Source organism: Peromyscus californicus, unplaced genomic scaffold, assembly GCF_007827085.1.
Source record: "Peromyscus californicus insignis strain IS unplaced genomic scaffold, ASM782708v3 Scaffold_16__1_contigs__length_79575227, whole genome shotgun sequence".
Taxonomy (NCBI): Eukaryota; Metazoa; Chordata; class Mammalia; order Rodentia; family Cricetidae; genus Peromyscus; species Peromyscus californicus.
Genome location: NW_026294458.1, coordinates 74,913,477 through 74,936,400, shown reverse-complemented (window position 1 = coordinate 74,936,400; position 22,924 = coordinate 74,913,477). Strand labels below are relative to the sequence as shown.

Here is a 22,924-nt window from a genome sequence, read left to right as displayed (position 1 = left end):
TCTACTTGCCAACCTTTAGCAATAGATTACAGGTTAAAAATCTTTTCTGAGAATTTCATATAGGAGTACTGCCTTCACACCATTTCTACCCTCTGTGATGGCTCCTTAATGGAGGCTACTACAGAAAGTCAAAACTGGTCAAGATACAAGGAATAAGTGTCCATGGGGGGCACAGTCCCAGTTGCTCCATCTGTAACGGAACTGCTACACCTAAGGCTTCAATGAACGAGGTGGAAGAGGAGGTGGAAAGACAAGAGCCGGAGGACCAGAACACCTGCTGCTTGGTCGTGTCTGAGAGACATGACAGGGAGGGTGCACCCACAGAACCTCAACAATACGACTGCCTGAATAAACCTGCACAAACACACCGTGGACATGATAATCAGGGGAGATTCCTCAAGGCCCTGCCCCTAGATGAAGAGTTACAGGCAATCAACGGCATAGAGAGGGAGAATTGGGGGAGGCCCACAGAGGTTTCCTAGTGAGATCTGAGCTTGCTTTACCCAGCAGGGCTGCATAAGGGGATGGACTGACCACATGCATGGTTACCAGGTGTTCGGAAGGGTCTGCACTTGGCTGTGCTGTGGGGAGATCTTTTGCTCCACCCCTTGGCATTCCTATCAATAGCCCTTTAGAAGAGACAGAAGGTGCTGGTAGGTTTTGACCCAGGCCCTCCCGAGGCTATCCTGTGTTTCTATCTGTCTCTCTCTCCTCTATATTTCTATCTAGATCTCTTATCCCTCACTCCTCAAGAGTCCCTGGGGGGAAAAGTGGGAGCAGGTCCCCCACAGAGAATCGGTCTTCTCCAGGGACAAGCCACCGGCTAGGTTATCCAGTCCCAAGTGCTCAGCCCCAAACACATACACATAGGAGCAACAACCAAGTAGGGTGTTCATAAAACAGTAGCTATAGAAGAAAGTGTCGTGAGCTTGAGAAGGAGTAAGGGGACATAATGGGGGAGGGGGAGGAAAGGGAGGGGTGGGTATGATGTAAATACAGTACTCTGATATGAAATTCTCAAAAAACGCAAACATTTAAATTTTACAGAGATGGATAAATGACTTTTTATGAGGGACTGGATTAGTTGCCATGAGAACAGGTTGTTAAACAGCAAGGCTAAATTGGGTTGGGCAACTGCTCCTGGGTAGATGCTTGCCCAGCATGTGTGAGGCCTAGGACTCAACCAAAACTGTAAAAAGAAAAAAGAAAAAAGAAACCAAGGATGGTGACACTACTGCCTGTCATCTCAACACGAAGAAAGTGGAGGCAGATGGATTGGGAGTTCAAAGCCATGCTCAGCTATGTACTAAGCGTGAGGCTAGGCTGGATTGTGTGAGAGTCTGCCTCAACAGCAACAAAGTCCCTAAATTGAAAACAAAACAAGCAAGCAAGCAAGAAGCTGGAAGCCAAGAAGCCAGCAGCAAGCCACAGCATTCTAGAGCCCTTACTGCTAACTGGTCATGATCCTGAGACCCGGCTTTGAGGTACCTCTCCCCTGCCTCTTCTCTGCTGGCCCCACCAAATGTCCCCCTCCCCACCCCACCATCCTGATCCTGGCCAGACAGGTTTCCAGACGTCATCCTTCCGATCCCTGCTCTACCAACCTACTTCAGTCACCGCCCCCCCCGCCCCCCCCCTCCTTTGGGAATTCCACCCCAGAATCTATTACTGTGCTGCGGGCTGTTTTCTCAGCTGGTGACTTCTTACTCACCCTTGAGGGTCATTTCTCTTCTCCTGACATCTCATGTGTAACGCTAACTTGCCTCTCCCATTCTTCTCCAAGCCAAAAATCTCAACCGTCCTTGACCGCATTTTCAGACCACGACATCTAACCTCCGGATCAATGGCAGAGCTCGCTGGTCCTGAGCTTAGATCACTTCTCTCAACTAGCTTTGCTGCCGATCAGCACTGTTTCTTGTGCAAACCACTCTGAAGTCCTTTTGACGGGACTACTGGTTTCTGCTCTTGCACCATGTAGCCAGCCTTAACAACAGCCCAAGTGATGTTTTCTGATGGTGGAGTATGATCACATGACTGCTCTGACTAATGGGGCCAGGGCTCTATGCCAAGCCCGACAACCTCCAGTCTCTTTCTCATTTCTGAACAATTTCATCAAGACAGTGTTCTTCACTTTGAGAGACTAGGAGATAGGCAGACTCCCCGGTAGGCAGAAAGATAGGGAGAGGGGCCATGGCTAGAAACAAAGGTGGCAAATCACCAAGATGGCTGACTTCTTCCTCACCCTCCTGATTAAAACAAAAGCCTGACAGCGTTTGTCTCTCACTAGCAGGCTGCCTGCTGACGGACTAGCCAGTCCGCACAACAGCTGCGGACCAATCAACCATCCTGTCTGTCTTCAAACCGACCAAGCCTAGTGCAAGGAAGGAAAGCTCTTCAGAGGTTTTAAACCGTCAGATGAGGCTGGATCTTCAGCTTTCCAAGACCCCTCTGCTGTGTGGGTCTTTCTCTCTGCTGTGTGCATGTCCTCACTGCCCCCAGACGCCTTCCTTCAACAGCTGATTCTCTCTGCTGTGTGCATGCCCCCCCCCCCCCCATGCCTTCCTTCAACAGCTGATTATCTGTTGTGTGCATGTCCTCACCCCCCCCACGCCTTCCTTCAACAGTTGATTCTCTCTGCTGTGTGCATGTCCTCACCCCCCCATGCCTTCCTTCAACAGTTGATTCTGTCTGTTGTGTGCATGCCCCCCCCACGCCCTCCTTCACCAGCTGACTCTGTCTGCTGTACTTGAGAGCTCTCTGCTGCCACCTGTTGTACGTCAGTTTTTCCTAATTTTTACCTCTTTAACTGGCAAAGAAAAGAAACTCCTATCAGGACCCCTAGACTGTACCAACTGGGGCTGGAGAGATGGCTCAGCGGTTAGAGCACTGGCTGCTCTAGCAGAGGCCCCGTCAATTCCCAGCCCCCACACGGCAGCTCACAACCATCTGTAACTCCAGTTCTAGGGGATCCAACACCCTTTCTTGCTTCTGTGGGCACTTGGCATACACGCGGTGCATAGACACACGTGCAGACAAAACCCCCACAACACATAACTGCTGTGGGATGTCCTTCTGTACGCTGTGAATATGTGTTGCTCTGATTGGTTGATAAATAAAGCTGCATTGGCCTATGGCAAGGGAGCTTAGAGGCAGGAGGAAAATCTAAGCAGAGATAAGGAGAGAAGAAAGGAGAGGAGGGGGAGATGCCAGCCGTCGCCCAAGGAACAGGATGCCAGCAGACTGGTAATACCACGTATAGATGAATAGAAATGGGTTAGGTTATAAGAGCTAGCTAGCAAGAAAGCTCGCCACAGGCCATACAATTGGTAATTAGTATTAAGCCTCTGAATGATTATTTTATAAGTGGCTGCGGGACAAGAGAAACCTTCCAGCTACACATAACAGACAGACAGACAAACGACACTTGTCTTCCAGTACAGGTGTCTCAACTTAATGCAAGGGTGCCCCTGAGCACCTGCACACCTCTGGCAGCACAAACACGTCAGGTGGCGGAGCGCCCCACCGCGGAGAGCATCTGTTCATCACCACTGCCACAGACGCAGCCGGAAGCCGAAGTGCTGAGTGCTGCTGTGAACTCTGCCGAGTAAGGCTTATGGAGAAGCTGGGAGTGGGTCACAGCACTGTCATCAGGTGGAGCTGAGTGACTGAACAGCAGACAGGCGACAACACTTGGTACGACAGAATGGATACAGCCGCAGGGGGTGTGCACCTTGTCGGCGCCCAAAGAAACAGCCACGGCACAGCAGGGAGTGTGCGGTTGGGGTGGGGGTGGGGCACTCTTTCCCTACAACCACAGTGCTAACCACAGCACCGTCTGGGAAAGCATGGTTATTGGCTTAAAGCAGCAAAGGAAGGGGCTGGAAGAGAGCTCAGTCGACAAGCGCTTGTGCAATCGTGAGGCCCAAGTTTGTCTCCCAGAACCGTGAAAAAAGCTGGGCACAGTGTCTGGCTCGTGTGACCACGGTGCTGGGGGGGCAGACAGGTGGTTCTCAGAAGCCCGGCGGCCAGCCAACTTGTCCAATCAGCAAGCTCAGGGTCCCGGGAGAATACCTGTCTCAAGAAATGAGGCAGGGGACCACTTCTGAAGAAAACTGAGGCCGACTTCTTGCCACACCCATACACCACCAGATCACATCACCACCACCAACACCATGGCCGTCGCTGCCACCGCCAACCACCACCACCGCACACTAGCAGAGCCTCCCCGTGACAGCATTATCACTACGGGACAAAGCATCACTACTTCTCAGCTATCCAGCAGCTGGACAGGACTGACGGGCTGAGCGACCAGGTCTGTCCCTCCAAGTTCTTCGAGAGAATTCCTCTTTGGGTGGCAAGATATACCACGTGGCTCCACCCCTTTTCAAACAAAAGATTTTCATTTTTGTTTTTAATTACATGGATAAGTGTGTCATTCTAATGGGAATTTGTGCATGTGAGTGCGGTGCTGAGTCGGTCAGAAGGGGGCATCAGATCCCCTGGAACGGGAGTTAGGGCAGTTGTGAGCAGCCAGACAGGGATGCTGGGAACAAAATACAGGCCCTCTGCAGGAGCAGAAAGCACTCCTAACTTCTGGCCACAGGCTCCAGCCCTTTTAGCCCCACTCTGAGTCAGCCTGTGACCCAGAAAGAGCCACCCAGAGTCTGCAGAGAACTCAACTCCACTTAAGCACTGGGCTTGGATGTGCCTGGAGCCTGATACTGATCAGAACTTCTCACCTGTGAGGTTTTCGTTTGTGTTTTGGTTTCTCATACACTAAGATTCACATCTGCATCCTGTGGCGGTATTGTGTTCCCCAAAATATTGTGCACCCTAATAAACTTATCTGGGGTCAAAGAACAGAACAGCCACTAGATAATAGTGGTACACATGCCTTTAATCCTAGCATTCCAGAGGCAGAAATTTGTCTGGATCTCTGTGAATTCAAGGCCACAAGGATACAGCCAGGCATGGTGACTCACGCCTTTAATCCCAGGGAGTGATGGCAGAAAGCAGAAAGATATATAAGGCATGAAGACCAGAAACTAGAAGCATTCGGCTGGTTAAGCTTTTAGGTTTTCGAGAAGCACAGTTCAGCTGAGAGCCTTTTGTATATGAGGACACAGAGGTTTCCAGTCTGAGGAAACAGGATCAGCCGAGAAGTTGGCCAGGTGAGGTTAGCTGTAGCTTGTTCTGTCTCTCTGATCTTCCAGCATTCACCCCAATACCTGGCTCCAGGTTTGATTTTATTAATAAGAACTTTTTTTTTTTGGTTCTTCAAGACAGGGTTTCTCTGTGTAGCTTTGCACCTTTCCTGGAACTCACTCTGTAGCCCAGGCTGGACTTGAACTCACAGAGATCCGCCTGGCTCTGCCTCCTCAGCAATCTGTGCCCACCTCTGCAGAACAACAAGCTGCACACCCCAAGCAGTTTCTCAGTGCTGAGGCTTGGGGATGGTTTGAGTGTTCCTTAGTGCTTTATGTGTTAAACTGAATCCCCGGCTGTGAGGTGTTCAGAGGATGAAGAAGTAAGCCAACTATGGTATCCTGAGGTGTGACTAGGGTTACATAAGGTCATAGGGTGACATCACCTTACTTCAGAACTGTACCAGCAGGGAGGATGCCACCAAATGTGACCCCCTAGGCTGTGCCCCCAGAACCACAAGCCCAAATCAAACTCCCTTCCTTGGAGCAGCTACTGGCAACAGAAAATGGACTAGCATGCCTGCCTGGAAAGACCAGCCACACAATACAACTCAGGGACAGACATCCCCCTGTCCCTCAACTGCAGTGGGCCACGCCTTAAGATCTGCAAGGGACAGCCCACATTGTAGCTCCGACAGTATTTCCTTTGGGGCTCTTGACCTCTGCCCTGGGAAGCTCTGGTGAGGGCAGCATCCCCAGCACTTCTCAGCCTTTGGCCAACATCAAGCATATACAAAGCCATGGAACTCTGAAGCCTAGGAATGAGCTGGGAGGACACTGGAAGATACACATGCCTGGCTGATTGCTGGGTGCTCTTTCCACACACCTCCGCCCTACAAAGGAAAACCACAGGTTCTCTGTTTCTATCACCAGGATATTGTATAATTAGCTTGTATAATTGGATGTTCCTCTGGAGACTCCCATCTAGGTTCAGAAGAAGTTGACTATGGCAGCCTATGTCCCTGGCATCCCAGAGATGATCAGAAGTGAACCAGACTTTCTCGCTGGGATCCCCAGGGGCCACACCGGACTCTGGTAAGTGCCTTGCTCAGCCATCGCCGGGGAAGGGAGCCAAGGAGGAGACCCACAACAGGACAGTGTGACTTTGGAGCATTCAGTCCTAAATGGGGATATCTCAACCAAACCCCTCCACGCAGGGCTCAGGGCTCAGTGCCCAAGAGGCGGCAGGGGTGGAGAGGCCAGAGGGGATGGATGACTCCGAGGAAGTGGTGTCTCCCAGACACAACAGACGGACACACATAAAGTCACACAGACTGTGGCAGCACAGGGACTGCACAGACCCAAGCCAGACGGTCTCAGTTGTGAGAGGAGGAAGTGGACAAATTTCCCACCCCTCACCAGACGCTTCTCCAGTCGACATCAGCTCTCAAAGGGAAAGCTAGTTTTCTCCAGGGGAGTCTCCCTGGGTATATTAACCACACTCAAGGGGGGCCCCACACCCATGAGCAGGTGGTCAGCACAGTGACCTCGACAGTAGTGTTGTCTCGTGTGGCTGTGCCTGAGCTTCTGTTTCCCTGACCCTTTGCTCGTATATTATTGTTTACTGACAACTTTGTGTTTTTATGGTTTCTGTGGATCGGTATATGCTTGTGTGATTCTTAGGCTTTTTCTTTTTCATTCTCTTTTCTTGTTTGTTTGTGAGAGAGAGATCATGGAGTTGGCTGGGGTGGGGAGGATCCGGGAGGAGTTGAGGGAAGGGAAACCATGATCAGAATATGCTGTCTGAAAAAATTATTTTCAATTTTATATATGCATAAATATATATGTGTATACACACACACACACATGCTCATATAAAATAGGCGTGAACAGGTGCAGTCACTTGGCCCACAAGGGCATGGATTCAGGGGATGGGATGGGATGGGGTGGGAGCCTGGGCCCATGAACAGCCTAAGAAGGCAGTGTGCTTGTTTATGTGCTTAAAGTAGGTTTTCGCTTTCCAATGCCTCCTGAAGCTCAACCAATGATAGCTGATGGGTAAAAATGGCGCACATTGGAGATTACAACCTGATGTTTCGATGTATGTCAAAACTGTGAGGTCATCATAATCAGGTTAATTAACATCACTCCCATCCCCACACAGACCCTGTGTTCTTCCCTTTTTGCATATGAAGAAGACTGAACGAACACTGACACTTGGTGAACAATGCCTCGGGAACTGTGAGAGGCTCCAGGAAAAGCAGAGGGTGTTTTTACCTCAGGTACATTTTGTTCCCTGGATTGTTCTTGGACATGATTTTGTGCCTCTCACAACAAACATTTACATCCAGTTTACAAGATGTGTTTACTCTTGTTGGATGTCAGATCATAGCTATAGAAGCCCATCTGGTGAAAGGGCGTGCTGGGTGCTGTCCTCAGGGCACGCTGAATCTGGATATGGCCTTCTGCTTTCCTGCTCTCCCAGACGTAATCTACAGAGCGGGCCAGGCAACTGTGTTTAACTGATCTGTCCTGAGAAAGTTCTGGGAAAGGACTGCTCTGCCCATATTTAGCATGTGCTTCCTGGCGTTTATTTACATGTTTTTCTGTAGCCAAGAACCTTCCTGGGATCATCGCTTTCTTTGTTTCATTCATGTATAAAGCACACTGAAACTGAAGTACAGTTGTCTACAGCATTAGACTGTATCTGCCCCGTTTTTTCAGGTCCTCAGATCCCAGGTCTCTCTGATACAGAACTGCATAGGTCAATGAAAGTCCAAAGAACACCTTTTTCTTAAAAACCCAGAACTTGAGCCCCTGGCCGAGGCAAGCGTTTCTTCCGAACCCTCCTCCACATACCGTGAACATCGTCTTCAGCATCAGACTCTTCCAGAGAGACCTGAGGCTGGGCTCTCACCTCCAGGTTTCTGCTCAGCCAGCTGGTTTGTTCCAAGGAGGAGCCAGCAATGGTCCCTACCGCTTCCAGGATTTTCTGCGTGATTTCCTGGAGAGCCAGCAGAAGCAAAATGGGACTTAGTCAAGGAGAAGGAAAGTGAAGGTCCAGTAGAAACAGGATACAGGCGACCATCGGGAGGCACTGTGGCAACATTAGACTTTTTCAATCATTAGACTTAATAAAAGATTCTCTACCTAAAAGATACCAAATAAAACAGCGTGATTCTGACTGGCCATGCTCCAAGTCTTCACTCAGCGCCTGGGGCTAATGGCTGCTGTTCTCTACCAGCCGGCAGACACAAGATACAGAGCTCAAAGTCAGCAGGACTGACAGGAAAGCTGTACCTGCACCCTTTACTCAGCTGCTGCATCAGCCCTACCACACTAGGCCAAAAGGGGACATGGAGTCACTCATGTTGAAACCCTCCTCACTGGCAGGGTGGCGACACCCCCTCTGCCTTAATCCTCACGCAGAAGAAAAGCAACATGGACCAATTACATTCTGCTCCTGTCCTGCCTCCCCTTGCACTCCTGATAGGGAGAGCCTCTGGGGCAATTGTATCCTTTGGCTTTGTTTTCCTGAGTCTCTGTCTGCAGAACCAGCGTTCTCTGCTTGGCACGCTGGGACACTTACTTAGTTCATGGGATGAAGTATTGCTTTATTCTAGAACCACAATAAAGCCAATCAAGATCTGTATAAAACGCAGTGTGCAGTAGTGCATGCTTGAAATCCCAACACTTGGTAGGCAGAGAGAGGAGCATTTGGCTGGTGCTACACAGGGAGACTCTATCTCAAACAAAGCTGTCCTCAAGATAAATTTGTTATTTGCATGAGAAATACATCTTTCAATAATATGAGAAGAAACAAAATTAAGTAAATAAAGCTGGCTGGACTGGGATGAAGTGAGCAGCCGTTTGCAATTAGGAGCATTGTCAGACAAGAGTCTGGTCAGGTTCTAGGCAAGAGCACGGGGCAAACCTGAGGACCTGAGTTCGAATCTCCAGCACCGACGTGGAGGGCTGGGCATGGCTGAAAGCATGCCTGTGACTCCAGCACTATGGGGGATGGAGAGAGAGGACCACTGGCCTCGCTGGAGGCCAGTCTGACTCCAGGGTCAGTGAGAGGCTCTGTCTCAAGGGAGTAAGTCAGAGAGCAGCCGAGGAAGACAGCCAATGTCCTTCTTTGGCCTTAGCATGTGTGCACGTGGTAGAACACACATGTGCATACACCATACACACAGACCCACACAGACGCACATACACAAAAAACAAACAAACTACCCCAATAAATTCTTTAAAAAGGAGATCTACACAGACACACACACACAGTGTCTGCTCAGGGACTGGGGCCCAGTTGTTAGAGGATGGCATGAAGCCCCCCGGGTGTGATCCCCAGCACTGCACACAGCCAGATACGGCACACACCAGCAGTCCTAGCACTAGAGAGGTGGAGGCAAGAGAATCATGAGTTCAAGGTTTTCCCCAGCATCAGAGAGTTCAAGGCCAAGCTGGGATCCATGAGACCTTGTCAAAAAGGAGGAGGAGTCTGGTCAGGAGCTAGATTCACAGGATGCCTGAGCAGGTTCCCACCACCATCACCACGTGTCACCAACGGAGAGTATCAGTGTCCTCTGACATCTGAGAACGTAACGACCCTAAGGACTGAGGCAAACCCTGACTGTGGACGGTTGGGACGATGCAGACCCACGGCTGCTGGCTCTTGGGTGGTGTTCACTTCCCTCAACAGCCATTTTGCCACGCCTGTCTGACCCAGCATCTTTACGGATGTCGGGGAATATGAACTGTTCAGACACCATCAGTGGCATCTGAAACCCACAGCGAAGATCCCTCACCTCTACTTAGACACAGAAGTCTGGTGAAAGGGGAGCCGCTGGAGGCCCTCGCCTGGCTTGCCTTTCCTGCTGAGAGGAAATTCCAACACCACTGTTGAAACCAGAATTGCCTGAAGAGACAATACATGTTATGCTAAAGGTATCTCAAACAAGGATGTCAGGGGTGGTACATAAACTGTGTTTACTCACTTTGGGCCAAAATGACCTATGACCTGGAGTTCCAGTTCTCTCTTGAGTGCAAGTTCCTGAAGAGAAGCTGTGCCTGCCCTGAACAGAACTCCAGGGAGGAGTCTGTGTCCGCAGAGACTGACCAGCCAATGGGACTTTCAGTTCTGTGGAGACACTGGAATTTTACTTTATCTTGGGCTGGTTTTAGCTTCTGGAATGGTCATTCCTTGCCCAACTCCGTATCTGAACTAACAGCTTGTGATGATAAAGACCTCTTAGGAGCTATTAACTCAGCAGAACACTGGCTTCTGCCAATCCAGGAGCTAAGGATGCTCTCAGACAGCCTCCTGGGCCTATAGCATAGCTCCTCCATCTCTTTGCAACCCACCTCTCTGGTGTACCCACCAATGTATTTTAAAGTTGTCTTGATTTATGACTTTGTTCTGTAAAACTGTTAAAACCTTCATGAAACTGCTTCTGAGTTGGAACATGGGATTTGGGGTAACCTAAACCTGTGTTCCCGGACCATGTCACTCAATGGCTCCTGTGGTGATATCATGTTCCCCCAAATATTGTGCACCCTAATAAACTTATCTGGGGTCAGAGAACAGAACAGCCACTAGATATAGAGGCCAGAAAATTGTGGCACACACGCCTTTAATCCTAGCATTCCAGAGGCAGAGATCCACCTGGATCTCTGTGAGTTCAAAGCCACAATGGAAACAGCCAGGCGTGGTAACAAGAGCCTTTAATCTCAGGAAGTGATGGCAGGAAGCAGAAAGGTATATAAGGTGTGAGGACCAGGAACTAGCCTGGTTAAGCTTTTAGGTTTTGAGCACCACAGTTCAGCTGAGATCCATTTGGATAAGGACATAGAAGCTTCCAGCCCGAGGAAACAGGATCAGCTGAGGAATTGTGAGGTGAGGAAGCTGTGGCTTGTTCTGCTTCTCTGATCTTCCAGCACTCACCCCAATACCTGGCATCAGGTTTGTTTTCATTAATAAGACCCTTTAAGATTCCTGCTACAGGCTCCAGTATAAACGATCTCTCGTTCTCTTTAGGATGAGAGCTGTGACTTTTTACACTGAAACTTCTCATTGCTAACCCTGGCAATACCACCACCACCACCCAACAACCCGCCTCAACCCGGGGCGTGTGATAAGCATCTAAGGGACAATCACTGGTAATGAGCTCCACAAGGTGACAGTTAAGGATGGAGCCCCCTGGCACTGCATCCCTGTCTCTCCATCTTGACCCTCTCTGGCTCTGCATGAGCCTCTTTATTTTCTCACAACATGACAGTGGATAAACATCTTCACGATGTGGGCCTCACAGTGTCACTGAGCAGCGCCAACTGTAACACCATCTCACCAGAACCGACTGTGCCCCTCCAGTGAGGGCAGCAACACCGTCCTGATGACCGCCCACAGAACCAGTACTGATGCCACAGCCAGAACACATCTTAGCCAGGACTGCCTCAATTATTGCTCTACGTAAACCTGAAGTGCCCTGTCGGGGCTCTGAGGATGGACTTGGGGCCACCGGAGCCCTTTGTCTGCCCTTGTGGCTGGTGTTCTGGGACCAGTGGCTGAGCCGAGCTCGAGTGGGGATTCTAGAAGTTTCTTTTCCCATTGCTGTGACCAAGCATCTGACAAGAAATAAGTAAGGCAAGGGGGAGGGGCCTTCTGGCTAACAGTTTGAAGGAATAGCTCTTGGGGAGGACATGGTAGCCTGCGGAGGCCAGCTGGATGTCCCCCACTCATCTCAGAAAGCAGAGAGTGAACCCGAAGATGATGTCAGTAACACCCTTCTCCAGAGAGACTCCCACTCCACAATCTCCCCAAACAGTGCCACCAAGCAGGACCTTGATTTCAGCATACAGCCTGTGGAGGGCCGAGCAAGTGCTTTCCGGGCATGCACAAGGTCCTGGATCCATCCCTCCTCCCCAACCCTGCAAAGCAAACAACCAACAGAATAAGAACAAGTTATGCCACAGTGCTGTGATAGAGCCCTAAAAATTGGGAACTGCTTTTAAAAACTGTCTTTTCCAGTTTTGGCTTCCTATAGCTATACGATGCTGAGAGCGAAAGTGGGCTGCCTCCACAGTGCTGGGCCTCACCTCCCAGACCCTGGCTGTGCCAAGAGACTCATCTCAGTAACCGGGGCTGTAACCAGGGCTGGCGGTTCAAACTCCAGGTGTGTTTGTGGCCGTGACTCCGTCCTTTCTAGAAGGTACATCACTGCTTTGGGCAAACCATAAACAACTAAGAATTTCTCTCCACCTATTTTAACCGAAAGTATCCATACATCCACTTTCCTATTTATATAAATATATTAATTGCTTTTTGGGCAAGTGTTCTAACCCAAAGCCAGGCTTTGTGGCAGGGGCCTCTAGTAACCTCAGTGACCATGAATGGACAATTCTTGACGGTGTCACATGGATGTGTCACTTCTAGAGTTGATGCTGATGGCTCACTGGCCTTGGACACCATGTCAGGAGGCAGACAGAATGAACTGCCGAGCAAATCAGACAAGTCCCGTCTGCCTAGAAGATTCCCAGATCAGCCAAGGTGGCTGGAGAAGGCAGAGATTAGCGAGCTGCCTGGAGAAGCCACAGACCGGATGAGCTGCCTGGAGAAGCCAGAGACCGGCCAAGCGGCCTGGAGAAGCCAGAGAAAGGCCAAGTGGCCTGGAGAAGCCAGAGACCAGCCAAGCTGCCTGGAAGAGGCCAGAGACCGGCCAGGCTGCTTGGAAGAGGCCCACATCAATTGAGCAGCCAGGAAACAGATACTCAGCAGTCGTCCATCTGCCTGCAGGCTGTCAGTGTGCCCCAGGTACCCAGCTGTCAGCCACGCTGGCGTGGGCTCCAGGGATGCAGCTGTCTGAGTGATTTCTGCTCCTATAACCCCTCACCCATACGCCTGTACGTAATCCCTGTAAAACTCAGCGGTTCACCAAGTGGGACTTGGGTGGGTCCCTTCTCTTGGTCTGTCATTTTTCCTGTCTGGGGCTAGAGAATGTTTGCTCATGTCTCTCAGGAACAGCATCACAGAACAGATACAAACTGAATTCTAGAGGGTTATAATTAAGTGCTATATATTTATTAGAATTTTTAAACTCAAGAAATGTAATTTGTTTTTTCTTTTCTTTTTTAAATTAATTTATTTTTTATGTATATGACTGCTCTATATGCATGTATGATAACATTCCTGGCCACTCCCCCAGCTACATGACCACACATGCACGGTCCAGTAGCCAAGCAAGAGGCTGAGTCATCTGTGGGAGCCCGTTCTCGGGTTCCTTGTGGCTTTACCCAGCAGGTCCGCATAGAGGATGATTAGGACCACGGGCCTGAGTGCAGGTGTCTGAGATGGTCTGCACTTGGCTGTGCTGGGGGAGGAGGTCTTTTGCTCCACCCCTTGGCGTCTCTATAAAAACCCTGGGGCAGGGACAGTTGGGGCCATTAGAATAGGTTCCAGGCCCTCTGGAGGCTATCCTTTATTTTCTGTTTATCTCCGCAAGATTCCCCACAATAAATCCTTCTATCTAATATTTCCTGCTGCTCGCACTCAAGAAAACTCTGGGGAACTGTGGGGGTGGTGGGTAAACGCCCCACAGTCATCCCAGGGCCTTACGTCCTACATAATCCATGTAGGTGATCATGTAATCTATGCGCATGTGTGGCATATGCACATGTGTGTGGGGAATCTACAAAAAGCAGGTTCCATCTTATCCCTCCCCTCTCTTCCTGCACAATCATTTCCCACAGGCCTAAGTACCCCCTTCTGTCTCCTTCCCCTAATAAACTCTTACAGTGGGTTTTGTCATACCTTGTGGCTTTTCTTGCACAGTAAACAGCGCTGCTTAATGAATAACACAGCGCCACATAATAACTAACAATGTACACCTGCAATCCAGAAGAGGGGACCAGATCTCATTACAGATGTGTGTGGGAAGTGAACTCAGGACCTCTGGAAGAGCAACCAGTACACTTTGATAGGAATTCCAACCACACCCCCATGGTTGTGCATGCCCAGCGGGACACTTAGTCATCTCCACCTAGTCATTTCCGGGTCATGCGTCCTACGTAACCCATGCCCCATGGCTACATGGTTATATAATCACGTGGACGTGACCACATGATCTATGCGCATGCGTGGGCCTGTGTGTGCAGGTGTGTCCTGGCCTTTATAAGACAGGTCCCAGGTTCCCCTACTCTCTTTCTCACACATGTCCTTCCACAGGCCTGATCACAGCTATCCCTTTCTCCTTGTCTTGATAAAACTCTTGTCAGTGGATTCTGTCGTGTTTCATGACTTTTCCTTGGTGGTAAGAGTGCCACTAAAAAACCATCACACTTAACCTCTGAGCCATCTCTCCAGCCCCTGTTCTTTCTTTTTCTTGTCCCTAGCCTGAAGTGGATACAAATACATCAACAGTGGATTTAAAAAGCACCAACATCACACACGCATGTCATCACTAAAGCCCTCTAAGAATTATAAAAGTTCTAAACTATACTGGGAGAGCCGTAAACCACTGGTTTTATAGAAATGACTTGTATCTAATAAAGCGGGCTATAAAAGGGGGCACTATTCATATTCTAAGAACAAAACTTAATGCACATACAGAAAACCAGAATCTAGGACGTCATTCTTGGAACAAAGCTTTCACAGACACATCATGGTTATGGGGCCAAGGGAGCTGGTGTCTTTGTGGTATAGCCATTAAGCTGTCCACACTCCAACAAGTGATTTCCCACCTGCTCATGCAGGCAGCCCTCATCAAGCTCCAGGAGACCCACCCACAGGAGAGCAGGAGGGCACCTGTGGGGGGGGGCTCAGGAGGAGGCTGAGAGGGGAAGTGCTGCAGGCCGCAGGAAATGTATGGAATCCAGCTACTATCACAAAAGCTAATATTTGGAAGGTCAAGGCCTTTTCAGAAGGTCAAGCCATGGCTTCAGAAGTCTTGGTGACATATTAGCTGGTTGCTGTAATAACTTTCTTGTGTGCTATGCATGGTTCCAAGAACTTCTAACAGTGTATTTACCTGAAATTCTTCTCTAGCATCATAGGTATAGCTTTGTTTCTTCTGCAAATGAAGCTCAGACCCTCCTTTCTCTCACAGATGTAGTGGGTAGCCATTCCAGCTTTGATCTGGAAGTTCCAACCCCCATTGAGACTTCGGCAACTGTCACGCCTACAAGGCGGGGCCAAGGGAGGCACCTGGAGACCTGAGATCTGGATGGGCGGCACACTCACTCGGTTCTGGGACCTTGGACGGTGAAGGTGGACCGTCCAAGAGAGCTCCAGAGAACACCGCTGGACTGCGATACACCTTCCCCAGACCCCACGACCTACCTATCCCTTAACTTGTAAGTTACGCCATTAAATAAATCTCCTTTTAACTACGTGGAGTGGCCTTAATAATTTCACCAATATCTGGCACTCACGTGGGGCAAATTCCAAAGGCCTGGGTGGCTCCCACCCTCAGCCTCCTCCCCAGCTAGCCGGTACCTAAACCCACCTGCAAAGTTCCATATAACCAGGAAACGCCGACACGGTTCCATTCCCAAAAAGGGAGCAGCTAGTCCGGTCTCAGCTCCCTAGCTTAGCCCCGAGACCAGCGAAAGAGGCACTCCCCAGCTTCCTGAGTGCCAGCACCGGCTCCGGCTCCCGCCATCTTGACTCCAGCGAGCTGCAGTCAGCCAAGATCACCAGCAGGCCCTGCTTTGGAGCTGTACCAACGCCACCTGCTGGCTGAAAAGTGCTACTACACCCCCCAAAACCACGAAAGGTAAGCAAAAGTACCTGATAATTTTACACCTTAAAATTGACTAACAAATTTTGAGTAATTCTTGTAATATGGCTGACAACATTACCTCACAAGAATTTGAAAACCTTTTTGCCTGTATGATGAATGACATCTTCCTGGAAATATACGACCTTCCTAAGGCATATCTGGCCTGTACCATTTTGGCATTCATTGTAATAATTCACACAGTGTTCAAACACTGGTTTAATAACAAGAACAAAGATGAGTCATTATTGGGACTGATACAGGATTTAAAAAATAGCAATGAAAGCTTGCAGAAAAAGATTCTTTCTCTGGAATCTGCTAACCAGGATTTACAGGCTTTAAAAGATAGCAATGAAGTCTTACAGAAAAAGATTCTCTCTCTGGAATCTGCTAGCCAGGATTTACAGGTTTTCAAAAATAGCAATGAAGGCTTACAGAAAAAGATTCTCTCTCTGGAATCTGCTTTAAGAGATAGCAATGAAAGCGTACAGAAAAAGATTCTTTCACTGGAATCTGCTGATCAGGATTTACAAAACAGGCTTGTACCAAAAATTAATCTTATTGATAATAAATGTGAATATTTAATGGACAGAACACTAACTCTCCAGACACTATATAAGGAAGAAAGATTATCATTAATTGATAAGATAAGGTCCATGGAATCATGTGTTTCTGAGGAACATAAAAACTTCTTTGATTCCATGAGAAATCTGGAGTTCCTTGCCAGAGAGGAGGTTCACTCCCTAGAACAGACCCTAGGTGCTCGTTTGCAAGCCTTAGAAGAAACTCTCAGTAAACATGACAAGGGACCTAATAAGCAGAAGGGCAAGACCATAGAGGTTGTAACATCTCCAAATGGCTCTCACACAATGGCTTATCCTGTTATCATCCATGAGAAGCCAGCAGATGACAAATACTCCGAGCCATATAATACATATACATTACAACCAATTTCAACAAGGGACTTTAAAAATATAAAGGAAGCAGTAGTTACCTATGGGATACACTCCACATACGTAAAACAGATGTTAAACTCGTGGTCTACCTCACATAGAATCATCCCAGATGACTGGCATCAGTTAATTTCAGCTGTTCTAGAATATAGCCAGCAGCTACAGTGGAAAAGCTGGTTGAGAGAAGAGGCAAAAAATTTAGAACAACAAGGTAAAATCAGAGGTTTTGTGATCTCCCAAGATCAAATACTTGGTGAAGGATGTTTCGCTGACAGGAAATGTACAAGCCACTTATGATGAGCATACAATATCCCTATGCCGTACAGCAGCTCTAAATGCTTGGGAAAAAATTCCAGAACCTGGAAAACCAACTGAGGTATACACAAAGATATTTCAGGGACCTCACGAACCCTTCACTGATTTTTTACAAAGGCTGAACACAGCTATAACAAAAGCTGCATCAGATAAAGAATTAAGAAAAGTATTAACTGAGTCCTTGGCATTCGACAATGCTAATGCAGAATGCAGAAGAATACTTACACCATTAAAGATCAGATCAGCTCCTTTGGAAGAGTGGATTCAGTATACTAATGGTGTTGAGTCTCGTAACTACAGTAATGAGGCTTGGATAGGAGAGACAAATCCCACAGGTGAAAGAAGGCCCCGTGTTACCAAATGTTTTAAATGTGGTACACCAGGTCATATAAGTAAAAACTGTACATGGGGTACTCCTAGAAGTAATACTCCTTTTAGGAATAGCCTAAACAGGAGACCCCAACCACCTCCCGGATTATGTAGAAGGTGTGGCAAAGGCAGACATTGGACCAGTGAGTGCAGATCAAAAATAGATATACCAGGCAACCCTTTACTGGCGGGAAACGCCTCAGGGGGCCTCTTGCAGGCCCCCAAATCAAATGTAGTACGAACATTCCCCGCCACTGTGGAAGAAATTCCTCTCCAGGACAACTGAATAAACCAATGCCTAATGTAAAGACCGATACTGCAATGGATGATAAAACAGCTCTGATAGGTGGATCACAGTTTACAAAGAACACTATAAAACAAATATTTTGGCAGACTTCCGTAAATGAACAAAGACCAAAGCTTAGGATTCTAATTAATGGCCTGGTTCTGGAGGGCCTGGTAGACACAGGTGCAGATGTGACTATAATTACACCAAAATCATGGCATCCGAATTGGCCTCTTCCAGAGGTAGATGTCCAACTTTTAGGGATTGGCACCCTATCTCAGATAAAACAGAGTTCGAGATGGGTTAAATGCATAGGGCTAGAAGGACAGAGAGGAAGGCTGAAGCCATATGTAGCAAATGTAGCAGTAAATCTTTGGGGCTGAGATCTGTTACAACAGTGGAATACCCAGATTAAAATTCCTACACTTTCAGAAAAGGAATACAGACCAATGCATGTTTCTAGGAACAATATCATGACATGCTATAAAAATCAGTCACCAACCATTCAGGCTGTTCACAAACAGCACGACTGTTGTTGAACTCTCAGAAGTACCAACTGCCTTACCTTTAAAATGGCTAACTAATAAACCTGTCTGGGTTGGACAATGGCCTTTGACAAAAGAGAAGCTACAAGCTTTAGAACAGCTGGTTCAAGAGCAGTTAAATGCTCAACACATTGAAGAATCTACCAGCCCTTGGAATTCTCCTGTATTTGTTATTAAAAAAAAGTCTGATAATTGGAGAATGCTGACAGATCTGAGAGCTATTAATAAAGTAATTCAGCCAATGGGCTCCCTACAGACTGGGATGCCCTTGCCCTCTCTGCTACCTAAAGAATGGCCTATAATAGTTATTGACTTAAAAGACTGTTTCTTTACCATACCCTTTACAAGAAAATGATACAGAAAAATTTGCCTTCACAGTACCTAATTATAACAATTCTCAGCCAGTCAAGAGATATCAATGGAAGGTCCTCCCACAGGGAATGTTAAACAGCCCTATTTTGTGCCAATACTTTGTGCAGAAACCATTGGAGATAATTTGTGTAAAGTTTCCACAATCTATAATTTATCACTATATGGATGATATCCTATTAGCTGATCCAAAATTAGATACATTAGAAAGCATGTTTGAAGAAGTAAAAAAAGTTTTGTCTCGCTGGGGACTGCAAATTGCTCCTGAAAAAATACAAAGAGGAGATTCTATTAATTACTTAGGATATAAGATAGAGCTACAAAAAATTAGACCCCAAAAGGTACAACTAAGGAGAGATCGATTGAAGACTCTTAATGATTTTCAAAAGTTATTAGGAAGCATTTCCAACTTACTGGGTATCATGGGAATACCCAAAGATGGACTGCAGAATTTGGCTAATACTCTAGAAGGGGACAAAGAATTAAATAGTCCAAGAGAATTATCAGCCGAAGCTGAGAAGAAATTGGCTCTAGTAGAAAAGACAATTCAAGCAGCACATGTGGATCGTGTGGATCCAGAACTTAAATGCATTCTTGTCATGTTCCCCTCCAGACATTCCCCAACAGGTATTTTGATGCAGAGGGAAGATATTATATTGGAATGGATATTCCTACCATGCAAACCAAATAAGAAATTAAAGACTTATATAGAAAAGATCTCTGATTTGATTCAGAAAGGTAAACTAAGACTTCGCCAGTTGACAGGAATGGACCCAGCAGAAATTGTAGTACCTTTAACTAATGAAGAAATTTCATCACTATGGAAAGATAATGAATACTGGCAGAGAGCCTGCAGTAACTTTTTGGGAGAGATTAACAAACACTATCCCAAAAGCAAGAGAATAGAATTCATAAAGAAGACTGAATAGGTCCTTCCTCACATTGTACGACAAAAGCCAATTTCTGGAGTCCTCACATTCTATACTGATGCAGATAAATCAGGGAAAGCAGGATATAAATCAGGAGACTTAAGTAAAGTGGTACAAAGTCCAAACAGCTCTGTACAAAAGGCAGAACTGTATGCCATTCTTATGGTACTGATGGACTTCACAGAACCCCTCAATATAGTCACTGACTCTCAATATGCAGAGAGAGTTGTTTTACATATTGAAACTGCTGAATTTATTCCTGATAATACAGAATTAACTTCATTATTCATACAATTGCAGGAAATCATCAGAAAAAGGGAACATCCTATATATATAACACATATCAGATCCCATACAGGTCTGCCAGGACCTCTAGCACAAGGTAATGATGAGATTGATCAGTTACTAATAGGTAATGTGCTAGAAGCTTCAGAATTTCATAAGAAATACCATGTAAATAGCAAAGGTTTGAAGAAGGATTTCTCCATCACTTGGCAACAGGCTAAGGATATTGTGAAAAAATGTCCTACTTGTTCCATCTATAACCAACTTCCATTACTTGCAGGGAGCAATCCAAAAGGTATACAAAGAAATGAAATTTGACAGATGGATGTGTTTCATTTTGCAGAATTTGGAAGATTAAAGTATGTACATCATACCATTGACACCTATTCAGGATTTCAATGGGCAACTCCTATGAGTTCTGAAAAGACTGATTCTGTGATTACACACCTATTAGAAGTTATGACCATCATGGGAATACCTGTACAAATTAAGACAGACAATGCCCCAGCATATGTCTCCAATAAAATGAGACAGTTCTTTGCTTATTACAATATAAAGCATGTTACAGGTATACCACACAATTCCACAAGCCAAGCAGTCATAGAAAGATCCAATCGAACTTTAAAGGATATGCTAAATAAACAGCAACAGGTAACAATGACTCCTAGAAATAGATTGCATAGTGCTTTATTAACCTTGAATTTTCTCAATGCTGATGAGAAAGGAACAACAGCTGCGGAGAGACATTGGACGACAGTCAAAACTCCTGAGCTAAACCAACCAGTTTATTTCAAGGATGTGCTGACCTCAGAATGGAAACCTGGATATGTTCTACGTTGGGGAAGGGGTTTTGCCTTTGTTTCTGCAGGAGAAGAAAAGCTATGGATACCAACAAAATTAATAAAAATTCGATTCGAACAGGAAAAACCCCTTGACGAGGAGAAGTAAAAGATCATCCACCAATGTGACATCTCTACAAGTTGTAAGAAAAATTTAACAATCAAAGGTTGGGGTAGAGTTCTGCTTTTGTCTTTCCAGGATAATGGAAATACCCATCTTCCCAAAATAAGGCCTTGGATATCCGGATGTTTACAGCAGAAAGAAAGAATCTATTGGTACCAATCTACACACTGTCTAACATCTATCTCTCTATCAATCTAGAAAAGTTGTGGTTCCAATTCAATTATAAGCCAAGCTGGCTTTGGAGATGGAATTGGCTCACTCCTTCTCTAAACCCAAGCATATTGCTAAAAGAAAAGTTTGAGAGATTCTTCAGTCCCATATCAGAAGAGCCCTCTGGTGTGGGACAGAAGAAAACCAATAAAAAAGGGACCATTGTCTTCTAGATTCTAATTCTCTCCATGCTTCCTCTTGATTTCTCAGAATCCTTTCTTACATGCTATGTCCTCTTTAAATCCAAATTTCCATTTTGATAACAAATAAGTTTTTCTAATAGCAATCTCAGAAGTCTCCAGAAGGAAGATGGGGCCCCAACAACAACTCTACCCAATCCAGAATGATGCCATGGTAATCATCATCATACTATACTTCTTACCAGAATTTCAGACAATCTTACCCATTACTCTAAGACTTGCTGCAGAACCTACAGTTAGTCTAACTGAGATTTAACTATCTGAGCTTTCTCACAGTACCCAACAGAGATAACATCACCCCCTAAACAGCAGGAAGCAATTCTAAGAAAACAACACCCCTTCTCCCTTAGGTTTCATAATTCTCAGGGTTATGGATGATGGTTATAGGGTTGGGGGTGGAAGGAAATATTAGACTCAGTATTCAAAAAAAAAAAAAGGAAAAGAAGAAATGGAATGGATAGGTATAAGATATTATGGTAGATTATTGTGTATACTAGTAAACAAATTTAGTAAAATAGCAGCCTTAAATAATTTGCACTGTTATGGATTCTTATATGTTGATACAAATGTAAACTATTTTATATTCCTGTTTAAGATAATTTGTATATTGATACAAATACAGAACTATATTTGTTATAATGTACATATATTTCTACTCTTATTTGAAATATTTGTATATTGATACAAATGTAAATTTATATCTGTCATACTTTATGTATGTTCTACTTCTGTTTAGGATATTCGGTACATTGATATATATTTAAGATTATTGTCATATTGCATATCGCACTATATACTCCTACCTCTGTTATAAATATTGCTAAGTATTTAAGATTATTGTCATATTGCATATCGCACTATATACTCCTACCTCTGTTATAACATCTTGTGTATTGTCACAATTTTGAAGTCATCGTTCTTTACCATACACTTGCTTATAGACTGTTTACCTTGTTTACGTGAAGCCTTAGTCCTTAGGTTATTTCGGTAGATAAGACTTATAGATTTATAGTCACCTATGCTTGTCATCTCTATAGTTACAGGTTATCCAGATTTACAGATACATAGATCAGATGGACAGGTAATCTTCAAACACTTCATAGACCTAGAGAAAATGGCATTTAAATAACTTAGAATTCTGTTGACGTGAGACACAATTGCTCCTGGCTGCACCAATTTGATCCCAAGAGAATGTTGGGCTTCTAAGACATTTCCATTTGGAAGTTTGTCTTCTTGGCACAAAATGGCTTACTGGGCAAAGAACTGCCCTTGCCTCGACGGCTGACAGTACAAATGCAATGCTATCCTTTCTGGACAAGCGGGACACAAGGAAAGTGACCACTGTACTCTGCCAAGACAGGTTAAGATGGTCTTTCAGAATTCCTGCTTCAGAAAATGGTCTGTCAGATACTTTATGCCTGTAGCCAATTTGAATGCCCCAACAATGATGAGAAACATTAGGTGACTGTCCAGGCTGCCAGCTGTCTCGGTCTACTCTTACAAGATTCCCGAAAGTTGCTTGCATCCATCTACCATTTCTCAGGTACCATTATATTCCTTCTCAGGTCTTTGATGGGATTGAAG

General features: G+C 46.2%; 1 protein-coding gene across 4 annotated transcripts in view; it reads right to left on the bottom strand.

Annotated features, from left to right (window-relative positions):
* Positions 1-22,924, bottom strand: part of Dop1b (DOP1 leucine zipper like protein B) — a 114,931-nt gene that overhangs the window by 11,831 nt on the left and 80,176 nt on the right. For 3 of the 4 annotated variants that reach the window (XM_052741229.1, XM_052741232.1, XM_052741230.1), the window contains one exon: positions 8,004-8,148. In XM_052741229.1, the coding sequence (XP_052597189.1) occupies positions 8,004-8,148 (145 nt within the window). The remainder of the gene's footprint in view (positions 1-8,003; positions 8,149-22,924) is intronic. The other variant, XR_008218928.1, reaches the window with a different exon arrangement.